General features: G+C 42.9%; 1 protein-coding gene across 2 annotated transcripts in view; it reads left to right on the forward strand.

The window, feature by feature from the left end:
- tenm1 (teneurin transmembrane protein 1) overlaps positions 1 to 14,586 on the forward strand; it is a 202,659-nt gene that overhangs the window by 92,615 nt on the left and 95,458 nt on the right. For both annotated transcript variants that reach the window (XM_039813272.1, XM_039813273.1), the window contains 2 exons: positions 9,998 to 10,200; positions 12,093 to 12,300. In XM_039813272.1, coding sequence (XP_039669206.1) covers positions 9,998 to 10,200; positions 12,093 to 12,300 — 411 coding nt within the window. The remainder of the gene's footprint in view (positions 1 to 9,997; positions 10,201 to 12,092; positions 12,301 to 14,586) is intronic.

Consider the following 14,586-nt stretch of genomic DNA (forward strand, 5'->3'; position numbering starts at 1 on the left):
TGGAACGCCAGATATAATAATCATATGAAATGATACAAACTGACATACAGTAGAGCGGCATATTGCCTCATTATAATGTGAAGATGATGAAACGTGGAGCCTGTGGAATGCCATCTGAGCCTATGCGATGGGTGTATAAACCGAGTGTATGAAAGGAGAGTTAGTGCTGAATTGTTTTCACTCTATCTGATGGTGTGGTTGGAAATTGTGTGTAGATGGATGGAATGTGACACAGACAGAGAGGAGGGCTCTTAAAGAGCACATCAATATTCTAGACTGCGTGCAGAGCGAGTGGAGGGGAGAGAGGCTGAGTAGTGTGTATGTGTACAGAAGAGTGTGCATATTGCATGTATGTGGGAAAAGGAGCTGTGTGTGTGTGTGTGTGTGTGTGTGTGCGTGTGTGTGTGTGCGCGTGCACACACACTCGCGCACATGCAGATGGACTGGTCCCTGTTACACTGGTCTCATTGATTTTCTCACGCTGGGATACAGTCTCAGGATGTAACACACACACCCACATACCCGCAGAAAGTATAGATCATTAAGTGAACCCCCTGCTTGAGCGCCTCAAGTTGATAAAGCCCAACAGCAGTAACATTTCTGTCTCCTACTCAGCCTGCATTCAAAACATGTCATCCAAATATAGCTGAAGAAATTAAACATAATTTCAGGCTGCAGTCAGTATTTACAGTGTAGATGACATTTTATGGCGAGCAGAGGGCTTTGTCATGCTCACTCTTGATATTTGAGAGTTTTAGATCGATATCTTTGACTCTTTCTTTGATTTGTATCTTCTTGGTAAACGGACTAACACTTCTTTTTGATGAAAGAAATATTTACTATACTTAGCCATAGTGTGGCCAAAAGGGGTTAAATGGGGTTTTCAGGTATTTGCACTTTGCTTTTTATGCTACACATAAAATATTGTACTTTTTTACTCCACTACTGGCAACTGTTGCTACTAGTTACATAACATATCAATAAATGGCATAAAAAAATCACATGAGCAAAGACAACACATCAAAATGTTTAGATTGAACCAGTAGTTGAAATTAGTCATTTTTCCGCATTGATGCATCAGTATTTACAACCTAATAATGTAGCATATAATAATATTATATATCACTCACATGGGCCAGTTCTCTGCAGAAATAAGTACTTTTACTTGGAAACGTTAAGTGAATATGCTGATAATAAATGTTCTTTTACTTTGATGTTAAAGGCATGTCTTTTACTTGTAATAGTGTTTTTATTTTTGCATTGTTTGTCAAGTACTTCTCTATAACAGTTGTTCCCAACCTGTTGGTTGGGGTTCCAAAATAAGTATGAGGGCTCACAAGATGATAAAAAATAACAATGAAAAACACATTTCTGCTAATTTTTTCTGACTTAATTTTTTATTTTTATCTTAAAAAGAAAAAAATGTTTTCTTATGAAATACTGGATACTTCAGAGCTATTAAAAATCCTTAAAATTAAACAATGTAAGAAGGAAAATTCACTCTGTGGTAGAAATGCTCAAAGGTCATTACCACACTAAAGCTTGATTTATAGTTCTGGGTTGAATCTTCACTGTAGGTATGTACACGTAGGTACGCGTAAATACTGACACCATATCGTAGCCTATGCCGTAGCCTGACGTGCACTTCCCCAGAAATGTAACTGCATGTTGCGGCGTTGCAGACCACAACAGCTGTGATAGGTCTGCTTGGCCATGGCTTGGTAGTGCTGACAAGAAGGAGCTGGTTGACTCATGAATACGCATTGTGGAAGTAGCCTACGTGCTAACGCTGCTGCAGTGATGTAGTGATGTAGCCTAAAAAACGCGTCACATCACTTAGAGCACCTTTAACTTTAACCAGCCTGGTTCTTTGTGAAAAACAACAACGGCAGAGAGAAACAGACGTAACTAACGGTCTCATGGAAGTTCGTGTAAATGTGACGTTATTTGAATCTATTGATACGTGTTCACGGAGACATTTTTGTCGTTTTTTACGTGGTGGACAACACGAAAATGTGAAGTAATGTATTTCAATGGGAAGCATATTTTGTGGCCACAGCACGAAATTGTAGGGAGTAATGTAAAAATCCGAAAATCCGCAGGAAGGTTGGTCGGGTGGTGGATGGGTCAAACAACACAGGACTTTCACCCGGGCGAGCGGGATCGCGTCCGCTTGCGGAGCTTTGTTTCCGGGGATTGCGTCCCTCGCGTGTGGCGTTTGTCCGCGCGGTTACTGTGGCGCGTCTCCGGCGTGTATACGCCGTTAAAGGTGCCCTTTCTCCGGGCGTTTAAGGGCCCTTTCTCCCGCGCTTGTGCCATACTTTCCCGGCTTAAGGCGCCCTTTCCCCGTAAGTTTTTTCCTAAACCCAACCTCCGCCATCCCGTTATTGTGGGCCGCCCGCCGCCGCCACTTCGCTGGCGCTTCGCTGGCGTCCCGGCTTATGGAGCGTCCTTTTCGGCCGCCTCCCGGCAGGTCCCCAGCAGGCCGCCTCGCGGGTGCCTCCCGGCTTATGGAGCAACCTTTTCGACAGTTACACGTAAAAAATAACGTGACAGTTACACGTAAAAAACGAGAAAAACGTCTCCGTGAACACGTATCTATAGATTAAGAATAACGTGGACATTTACACGAACTGCCGTGAGACCGTGTTGGAACTAAACATGCTTGCTGTCTGGGAGTTCCGGGTGAACTCATGAAAGACGGTACCGTACCGTACGCTGGCTGTGTGAAAGACGGTACCGTACCGTACACTGGCTGTGTGAAAGACGGTACCGTACCGTACGCTGGCTGTGTGAAAGACGGTACCGTACCGTACGCTGGCTGTGTGAAAGACGGTACCGTACCGTACGCTGGCTGTGTGAAAGACGGTACCGTACCGTATGCTGGCTGTGTGAAAGACGGTACCGTACCGTACGCTGTTCGGTGTGAAAGACGGTACCGGTACCGCGCACGCTGCTTGTGAAAGACGGGACCGTACCGTATGCTGTCAGTGTAAAGACGGTACCGTATCGCACGCCGCTGTGTGAAAGACGGTACCGTACCGTACGCTGGCTGTGTGAAAGACGGTACCGTACCATACGCTGGCTGTGTGAAAGACGGTACCGTACGCTGGCTGATGGTACCGTACGCTGGCTGTGTGAAAGACGGTACCGTACCATACGCTGGCTGTGTGAAAGACGGTACCGTACGCTGGCTGATGGTACCATACGCTGGCTGTGTGAAAGACGGTACCGTACGCTGGCTGTGTGAAAGACGGTACCGTACGCTGGCTGATGGTACCGTACGCTGGCTGTGTGAAAGACGGTACCGTACCATACGCTGGCTGTGTGAAAGACGGTACCGTACGCTGGCTGTGTGAAAGACGGTACCGTACGCTGGCTGATGGTACCATACGCTGGCTGTGTGAAAGACGGTACCGTACCATACGCTGGCTGTGTGAAAGACGGTACCGTACGCTGGGTGTGTGGAAAGACGGTACGCCGCGCTGCTTATGTTATGGAAAGACGGTACCGTACCGCATCGCTTGGCTGTGTGAAAGACGGTACCGTACCATACGCTGGCTGTGTGAAAGACGGTACCGTACGCTGGCTATGTGAAAGACGGTACCGTACGCTGGCTGTGTGAAAGACGGTACCGTACGCTGGCTGTGTGAAAGACGGTACCGTACCGTACGCTGGCTGTGTGAAAGACGGTACCGTACGCTGGCTGTGTGAAAGACGGTACCGTACCGTACCCTGGCTGTGTGAAAGACGGTACCGTACGCTGGCTGTGTGAAAGACGGTACAATATTGTTGCGGTATCGATATCGAGGTATTTGGTCAAAAATATCGTGATATCTGATTTTCTCCATATCGCCCAGCCCTAACACACACGCATGGTTTGCTCCTTCCAGGCCTCTGCCCAGAGTAGATTATTACGAGCTTCGTAGACGGCAATCCAAAACACACACACAAGTGCTTGCTCCATGTGTCAATTTATAAATCACATATTACAGGTGTAACAATGTAAGAGCACTTAGAGTGTCACGGAGGGAATGAGTTTGTGAACAGGCAGACTTGCCTGTCACAGACATAGCCCGAGGCTTGATGGTAGAAGGTGAGGACGAGAGAGTAATGGAAGGCTCTAAGGCCAAGAGCATTATCTTCTCCTGACTCTGACTGACACTCATTAGGCTGCACAGTGGAGAGAGGAGGCTGAAAGCTTATTAAACCAACTGCTGAAAAGGCCCTTAATTGAATCCAAGTAATTATAGAGACCTTGGCCATTGTGATATTTTTATTCATCCTGCGGCAAACTCAATCTCTCTTGCATTTGGAACACTATTAATGTTGTCCGCACCAATGTGCGTGAGATTCACACACAGGCCTACGCTTCAATATTTCGACTTACACACGCACACAGTTCCGGTCCCCCCAGACATGTCCTGCCACCAAGACCTCGGGTGCACTTTTAGTCTGTTCTCGCTTCATTAGAATCTGAGGGATAATAACATTAATTGCAAAGACAGTTTAGTTCCTTCGAAAATAGATTACAGGTGTAATTGTTTTACCTGAATAACCCGTAGGCAAGAGAAATTAATTAGACCTTGTGTCCCAAGTCCTAATGTAGCTCATCTCTTTTGCTGGCCTGGCGTGCACACACACACACACACGCACACACACACACACACACACACACACACACACACACACACACACACACACACACTAGACACAAAACACTCGGAGACAGACAACAGACGGACGAACAAACTCAAACTGACTTAGATTCATGCACTTTATAAGACGGATGACAATATACAGATGTTAGCTAGTCATTAGAAATGGAGGACGCCCAGATATCCTGTGGCATAGGAACCTTTCAAGTGGTCACTTATGAGAAAATATTGCATATATGTACAATATGTGTTTCATATTGTGGGTGTCAAATTGTGTCATTGAGGGCATTAGCTGTGTTGTGTGCACACCACGCCACATTGCCAGTATAATTGGATGAGGCAACATCATTATTATATGAACAGCATGTTGGTTCTAAGCAGACCTGCCCACTAACCCTCTATCATTTCCATCAAGGGCACGTTGGGCTTGACGGCAGACACAAATAACACTTTCATCCCCCCTTTAAACAAGCTCACTTTTGAAATAAACCGTAATACATTATTTTGCTTACAGCTTGCTTCTGCCGCCAACTAATGATGAAAAGCACAAGAAGAGATTTATGCGATGCCATTTATTTTTATTGTAAGTAACCGATAGCAAGTCTGAATTTCAAGCTGCTTTTCGCTTATTAAAGCCACGAGATAGCAAGGTGTGAAGGAATTTTACCTCCCTGCTCGCATATTGGCTTGTTTAAGCTTGTTTCTCTTTTGCCTGCCAATTAGGAATGAACGGAGATTTTCTGTTTTGAAAGATATTTTCAGAGAATGGTCTTAGGTTTTGTGCCGAGAGACACGGAGCTCCGGTGCTGGTGGAACACATTGATTGACAGCAGTAATCTGAGCAGCTGGGGAGGCCTGGAGGAACCCTAGTCACCATGCGATCTGTCTGGTTTCTGCAGGATTCCCAAAATGCCTCGATCCACTCCTTTTTTTACTGGAGCTGCAGTATCATGCTCTGCTGTGGAGACCCAAGGAGAAAGAGATGCAAGGAGGGTTTTTCTTCTTTCTTGCATCAGCAGCTGTAACTTGACACCGCTACCTCCTCTTTGGATATGGTCCTCTCATCTCTTCTCTTCCCCCTCCTCTTCTCTACATCTCCCCAGCCCCGTCTCCCACATACTCCACCACCCATCCTCGCAGCTGACCTGAGCGCCGCTTTCTGTCCCCGTGTTGCATCATATAGAGGGGCAATACAGTAATTAGCACGAGAAGAACGTGCCTGCTCATCTGCCCGCCAGTCAGCCTGCTCGCCGGCGCGCCTGTGCGCCTGTCTGCCTGCCAGTGTTCTGCCAACTGCCATGCCCTATTCATGTCCCATTCATCTTTTTGTTGAATAAAAAGCTGCTTTCCTCGGGACATCCATTCCTCTGCTGGCCTTTATTTTCGTGCCGATGCACAGGAGTGAGGATAAGCATTAAAAGGAAGAGACTGCTGAGGTAGACTCGACAGAAATGCATGAATGCATACCTTACTTCTGCCAAGCTGCTTTTATTCGATTTTCTAGCGATTTTAGTGGCAATTTATGCTTCACACAGGACACCTGTCTGTTGTTTCTCTTTCATTTCAAACCTTTTTGAACTCTCTTTTTGTTCTCATCCCCCTCTCATGTTTCTCTCCCTTTGTCTCCCCCCCCCCCACCTTCCTCTATCCTGCTCTCTTGTCACAGCTCAGTCTAGTTCAATCAATTAACCAATTAATCAATTTACTTTTTTTTCAATCCCGTAGTCCAAAGCAGAAGAAGATAAGATAAAAGAGATGGAAGATAAAAAGAAAAATCCAATGCTTTGGCATTTATTAGCATGATATTTAACAGTAAATGTAAGAGTACGTCTTAAAGGTAAGAATTCTGGTTGGAGAGAAATAAGACAAAGATTCTACAGCAATGCTAGCACCTCTGTGTTTTAAGCTAAATGGTAACTAATTGTGCACAGGTGGATTATGAGTCAATGGGCCCCTGGGCACAGAAACACTCACTAAAAATGTATCATGGTTTCTGGTTTCATGGTTTTATGATGGTTTCCTTCTTGTGACATCGTCAAAGTGAATGTTTAGGCTATTCCTTAAGTATGTTTGTAGTAGGACTTTTGGGGCTTTGTTATTGACATGAATGACTTAGCCATTGGACTGTGACACAAGAAAAGCAACGTTAATAGTGACATCACACAGAGGCTCTGGCTTATAGGGGCCCTCTGAGGCCTTTGGCCCCTGGGCCCCGGTAGGCCCGTTCGGTTCTCCACCCATGTCATGTGCTAACATGCTCACAGTGACAACATGCTGCTGTTTAGCAGGTGTAATGTTTACCATGTTTACTATCTTAGGTTATTGTGTTAGCATGTTAATATTTGCTTATTAACAATAAATACAAAGTAAAGTTGAGGCTGATGGGAATGTCATCATTAGTGCAGGTATTTGGTCATTAACCAAAGTATTTAACAAATTAAAATTCTGACCTGATGATTGCACTAGATGAAAACTTAAGCAATCCACAAAGTTATTACAATATATCTTGAGGGGGAATTTAATGCCCGTACCTGATAGTCGAGACTTCGAGAGTTCACTCAAAACCACAAATGACATCCTCATGGTTGTGCTAGATAAAAAAGTCATGTTGATCACCAAAGTCATTAGGATTCATTCGCTCGGCACCATGAATTTCCGTGTACGAAATTCCTTGCAATCCATCAAATAGTTTCAGTTTATTCACGTTGTTATCGTATCATTAAAATTTCCGACTGTACAATGATCATACAGTATGTATGACGCGTGAAATGGGGAACCCTAAATAAGCTACTAAAAGTTTTTCGGAAGGGGCCCAATATCAATAAACATACAACACAGAATATACACTAAAATTAACACAAAAAAACTAATTTCACAATAGACATAACACAGTTCATATATAACACTTAATGAATAATCAATGTTGTGTTATAAGCAGTTTTTCCTTTCGGTTTTTTTTGAAGATAGAGACAGAATGCGACATTTTCAAGCTTTCATCAAGCACATTCCAGATGTGTGGTCCCCTACACACTACACTCAGGCTCATGCACTTCAGCCTGCCAGTGATTAGATGTTATTCCCTTGTGCCATAGGTGTGCTGGGGACGACAGATTGGCACAAGCTCACACAATCTGTAATTTAACCCGTGAATGACCTGAAATATCATGCAGGCGTTATGAAAGACATTATATTCAGTAAACAAACCAAGGCCACCAAACAAGGGGCGAGTGGGAGAATTGGGCTCCTTTGTTGTTGTTGAGACATGTCAGTCTGAACCAAGGTTATTATAGTTTTGCATTTTTCATTAGTTTTTATTTTTATTTCGTTTTGAGTTTAGTTTTTTTTTTAGAAAATGCTTAGTTTTAGTTTAGTTTTTATTAATTTTAGTCTTTTTTTGTAATATGGGTTATTTGTCGGGGGATTCAAAAAGGTCAGAAAAAGTATTGCGTAATAATAACTCAACAAAAACATCATACAATTTTAGAAATATGTATTCACAATGTATTCAAAAATTAACACCAGTACATAAAATGTAGCCTACCAATGCTCATAAATATGTAAACAGTCTAGTAACGTGTGCCAGTTAGTAAAGTGGCGAACTTTTTCAAGTCAATCGAGTCACACAGTTGTGTAGACATCCCAGTATCAACACACATATTAACCCACACTTCCTCCCGCTTTTGATTTTCCTGCGTATTCACTAACCAGCAGCTATCGGGTCGCCGGTGAAAGCCCTCCATAGTGTTCTCTGTCCTGCTGTTGTCTCCGTCATGCTGCCTGGTCCTGTACCCATACATCCACGCCCTGTACCGGGGTTAGCTTCTATTTCTGGGAAAGGGGGCTTTTCTTTCTCCTTTTACCTTGTTAAGGTAAGATAGGTTAGCCTCCTAGCTTGCGTGCGATTCTCAAATGTACTTTCAAATTCGTGGGATTTTTCCCTGTAATAAATTGTCCACATATTTTACCACCTTCCACTGGAAGGCACTTGCTTTTATCTGACACAGTCATAATCAAATAGGACTCTACCGCTTTTTTCCGACTTTCGGTACACTGATATGTTGTGTTCAATTTGACATGGAATGTCGGAATTTCTGGGTTCCCAGTCGGAAACTATACATATCTACGGGAAATGTCATGGTCGGAAAGATATATAACGTTATTTGCTCTGTGAAAGACATTGACAAAGATGAAAACTAAGGACATTTACTCGATTATTTTATTTTAGTTAGTTTTGCAAACTGACATTACAGTTTTAGTTTACTTATCGTTTTTTTGTAATGCCTCATTTTTATTTTTATTTCAGTTAACGGCAATGTTTTTTCCCACCTAGTTTTCGTTATTTCGTTCGTTTTCGTTAACGATTATAACCTTGGTCTGGACCAAGGTGGTGGACTGACCGACCGAACAACAGCGTCAGTAGAAACAGGAGCTACTCACAGGCCTGCACTCTTCATCTCCCTATCTGTGTGACACCATATGTGATATATGCCGGCAAGCCTGTGGGTGGGCATGGTGTCGCCATAATGGAGTGGTAAAGCTGCAGGCATTATAGATAGAGAGCGAGCGGCCTCGTCCATGAATCTGCCCCTGAAACTGTTCATCTGCCTTTGTGGCCGTAACGATCGGCTGGCTCCCCTCTGTCACCATATTTTCTCCATCTTAGTTTAGAAGCAGAGATATATCTCTCCATAAAGGCAGACACAAAGAGGTCTGGAGAGCCTCACCCGCTCCTCTACACAAAAGACTCAGGCCTGGTGGTTGATAAAAAAGCTTATGGAGAGGAGAGGAGCTGATGGCCAGGGGACTGTTGGAAAGACCTATTCTCTTCACAGACAAAGACAGGCTCTCACTCAAGACACTATCTGTGTGCTGTGGCGCTGTTTGTGAATGCGTGCTTGCCCCTGCCCTCCTCGCTTTCTCTCATCCACCTCTCTGTCTTTCTCCTTTTACACACACATGCTAACACACACACACACACACACACACACACACTCTTTCTTTCTTGTTAGACGATGCTAATGTAACACATGACAAAGCCCCAGTAGACCGCTCTCAGACAAAACACTTCCTTTCTAAAGCAGTTCATCTTTATGCAGAGCCTATCCAAAGCATTGCCAAAGCAGGGTCCCTTGAAAAGCAGGATTTTCACGAGCGCTCAGTCATTCCTGATGTGTATTCACTCTCACTTCGTTAGAGTGCAGTTGATCACCCTGATGTTTGAAGACATCAGGTTGGCTATTAAATGCTCCCTCTGATACTGAATAGAACTCCCTGTCTACTGTGACAAATCTGCAGTATGTGATTAAACAATATCTCCTGTCCGTGGTTTTTACCTGCAGAGAAATGGGTGCGAGGCCGGGCCATCGACCGTGGCGAGTTGGACATTGGAACCCAGCAAAGCCAGGCAATCCCACCGGGACTTTTTTGGAGGTTTCATTTGACTGTGCACCATCCAACCTACATCAAGTTCAACCTGTCTCTCTCCCACAACGCACTGCTGGGGGTCTACGGACGCAGGAACATACCGCCTACACACACTCAGGTAAAGGAGGCTCCTGTTGTAGCATGCTGTTCACCCAGATGGGCTTGTTTGCTGAAGTACCACGTACCACATCCACACTAATGCACCTTTTTCTCTCCGGTCTTTCATCCACACAAAGGCTGTTTTTGAGCAATAACTTTTGAAAATTCTGGCCTCACGTCAAGTGCTTGATCAAAGACAATTATGTACATGGCGTTATATTTGCTATATAAATTGTATTTTGTAGAGAAAATATTTCCTCGCAAAGAATTATTTAATTTGAGCAAACAAAAATCTATTCTGTGCTCAATGTATTTGTCTGTCTGCCATTTTTCCACACGCAGTGTCTCTCTTGCTCTCTCAACATCCCTTCTCTGAGCGACCTCAACTTTGCCTGCATGCTCACTCAACCTGTGTTATCGTGTACCACAATTTCAGCCAATATTAAAATTGAAGATTGATTAAGATTGTAACTGTACAGGTGGAAATTGCGAATCCCTTTGCTGATTCTAATCATTTTGTTCAGTTCGGTTTAAAGATTGACAGTCGGGATGAAAAAAAGATGGCAGGATAACAAGCGGGATGCATTTTGGTCATTACCCCCATTCCACCTCAAATCGCCTACTGCATATGCCTGCTCAGACAGGTTAGGGGTTGTGTAGCAGTAAGAAGTCAAGAAAATGACTTCCTGTCACCTCTAACCTTGTCTGTGATCACTCATTTTAAATGCCAGTAAAGCCAATTACACAACACAGGTGTCAATAAACTGTATTTATGTTTTGTCAGACAATTTTGCGAGCACAAAATAAGGATTTGATCGTCTGTGTGCAGCAGAGCAGGAATTGCTGTCTGCCTGTTTAACAGGTAGCTTTTATGAGCCATGAACAAATCACTATTTTTTCTGACAACAGAAACGGAAAATATGTAAACGAGAACAATTAAATTGTGAGTTTGGCTGTATTAAAACAGTGTTTAGAGATGATGGAAAACAAAGGTGCAGAGTAATCAGGCTTTGTCTGCCATACCAGATGCAACATTTTTATGTTTGTCAACTAAAAGAAGAGGAAGAAATATTTTGCCATTTTTCCTTATGTGGACAGAGATGTTAACAAAAGCAACTCCAAAAAAGTTGAAGATGCATGTCATTTTTACAAGGAAACTGATTTCTGATTTAGGTTTTAGAAATTAGTGTAAATAATGTCTCAGACACGTTTCCAGAAAACAATACACACACACGTGCAATTGTTGTACCCCATGTAGAACAGCATTATGCCATGCGAGAAGCACTTACGCAGACAAAAATACAACACACACTGAGTCATCTGCTTTTTAACATCAGTGCGCCCCTGCTCTCGCCTGCATGAAGAGGTCTAATTAGCTGTTTTTGACACTAGTGTGACACACAGCCCTCAGGGGGAATAAGCTAGTTCAAGAAGGTTTTAGGCTGGAGAGGAGGGGAGGGAGAGATGAGGGTGGTGGAGAAAGTTAAAGAGGGTGAGGAAGAAACACAGAAAGGTTTAGACAAATGAAATAATAGTCTGTTCCTTTTGAAAAACCTGGGTGGTTAAAGTCTACCTGTGCTATTAGCAGCACGTCAAGTTGTTGGACCAGCTGCTGTGGAACATGTCTGGTAGAGGACCGATCTGCCACGGATGATGATTTTGCTTCCTATTTTTTTGGATTCCTGTTTCGCAATTCAAATCTGATATCCACATCTAATGCTATTCCCACAGCTTCTTGTATGCAGGTGGTTTTCCAAAAGCATTCAATTGGCAGATTCACAAAGCTCACCAAACAGCAGCCACACACCACTGCACAATGAAAATGTCCTTAGCTTTTATCCAGGTTTAGTACATTTCCAGTGGTGCCTATTCCAATTGGATGATATTATTGTTGTCTGATTGTGTGTCCAGTTTGATTTTGTGAAACTGTTGGACGGGAAGGCGCTGCCCAGGTCCTTGACTGATCCCGTCTTGACTGCCAAAGCTCCCAAAGGCCTTCTGCTGAGCGGCCTCCAGGAAACCGGCTTCATAGAGTACATGGACCCCGGCACCTGGCACCTGGCTCTCTACAACGACGGACGGAACCTGGAGCAAGTGTTACTCCACAGCACTCCCATAGGTGAGGTGGATTATTACACCTCACTGAAACTGGTAGCCTTTGTTCCATATGTAGTGAATTTTTTTTTCTTCTTTATAGTTATTGAATTGTATTGTGTGCATTTCACGGTTTGTACCTCAGGGTTGCTTCACTCTTGTCCTTTACCCCCATAAAGGACTTCATCTGTCGATGTGCAAAAACATAAGGACATGGCCCAGAGTAGTAGTTTGAGACTCATTGACATTTCTAAAAGTGAGCTTGGCATGGCAAGAGACAGCCGTTAGAAAGGGGAGGACAGCTCCTGTAGTAATGACAGGGCTTGCTAACTGCAGCTCATTGCTATGACACACACGGATGGCAGTGTAAATTGAAGGATGTGAATAATGCAAGAGTACATGGCTGAATATAGACAAGTGGATAATTACTAGGGCAGTTTCTTCACTCCCCCTTTGTCCAGTAGCCCTTAAGAAAATACAATTTTGAAATAACAAAAAAAAAAGTGTTGGGGAAATGTAGTAGCACTGGAACTCCGTGGGGGGACTTGGTAATTTTTATGTAGCAGACACGTGATATGGCAATTACAAAGCATGCAATGTGTGACGAGCAGATATGAAAAGCACTCTGTGAAACTCCATTTTGGGAGTCGTGCTGATCTTTAACTGGCCATGTTTTATTTAGTTTTCATGTTTTTCAGTAAATGATCAGGAACACTGCACTGAGCTTTCTTAATGCATATAAGCTAAATATGTGTATCAACCACCTCTAACAGCCCAAGTTGTAAGCCAATCAGTAAACAGCTCCGTAGTGCCAAAACATTGTACTGTAGACATCTTTCATCATCATATTGACAGAGTCTTTTATACAATGACTGACAGAATGCGACAGCTAAAAACAGATTTTATTTCAGTCCTGTCAAACATTTGTTGACATGTGTGCTGTCTATAAAGTCTGGAATATACCGACCCTATTTTGAGTACCGTATTTTGAGCTAAACAGAAAACGGCAGCATCTACAAAGAGTTAACTTCCCTTTTCCTCTTCAATAATCAAAACAAATATAGACACAACAGATGGGCTCAGAGTAGCAGCCTTTAGTCCACTTAGGTTTTCCAAATAATTAATCAAGTGATTTGGCTTGAAAGGGGAAAATAATATTAATGGATTGATGTCAAAGTTCATTTCACTGCCCATTTACACCCCTCACTAGGGTTACAAAACCATTGCATTACAGTACAATAAATTCTAATAAGAGACATGGTATGCTTTAGCCCAGAGCGGAGGTTTATGGGGAGACGAGGGAGAAATCAGATGATCTCTTTCGGGAAATTCAGCTTTTCCGAAGCAAAGAGTAACTGGATACAACAAAGAAACGCAGAGTATAAATAAGAGAATAGTGGTCGTAAAAATAAATGAATAAAACAAAATATAATCAATAGAGTATATCAGTATGACAAGATAGAAAATATGAGAACATAAAGAATATAAAAAAAATACATGAAATGATCCTAACGTGCAAAACAACAGGGATGTATTGTATGTAAAACAAAAAGAAGTTGTAGAACAATCAAAGCCGCATGTGCTGGTCAGTTGACCTGTATCGGTCAGAAGACATTATGTTCTGTCATCTGTTCACAGACCATTACACGCACACACACACACACACACACACACACACACACACACACACACACACACACAGAGTATGCCGTTACAACTTACCTCGGTGCTGCTGCTGAGTAAGACGGAAAATTGGCGGCACAAATGCTGATATATGTACCGTAATATATGCTGATATGTCTATACACTATACTCTACAGTCACTTCTCAGTGATTCCGACTATAATGTATAAATGTGTCACATTAATGTTGGAAAAGAAGAATGAAAAGGTGAGAAGAACATCTGCTGATTTGAAAATAGACATCGTTATGTGATTTCCATTTTGTACAGAAAAACAGCAGCAGGTGCAGAAAAAGAGTTTTATTGGCATTTACATGTGACCCAAAAAAGCTCCGGCTTAATGGTATCTGCGATTCACCACCTCCACTTCAGCCCCATCTTCTTTAATTCTACTCAGCCTGTACCCAGGCATAGAGTGGTGCTTCCTGCAGGCCTATTAATTATGAATAATTGCTACACTTCAGCTGTCATCACACATCCTCTTGCATATTATACGTTTTACACAATGGCCAACAAAAGTGTAAGAAAAAGTTTCATGTATATACCTGGAAGTTTTAACAAAATAGATGATAAACAAAAAAAAGTGGTTAGCTTACGGCTGGATGCTTCTAGTTAGCTGAGCAGCCATTT

This window comes from Perca fluviatilis, chromosome 10 (genome assembly GCF_010015445.1).
Source record: "Perca fluviatilis chromosome 10, GENO_Pfluv_1.0, whole genome shotgun sequence".
NCBI lineage: Eukaryota > Metazoa > Chordata > Actinopteri > Perciformes > Percidae > Perca > Perca fluviatilis.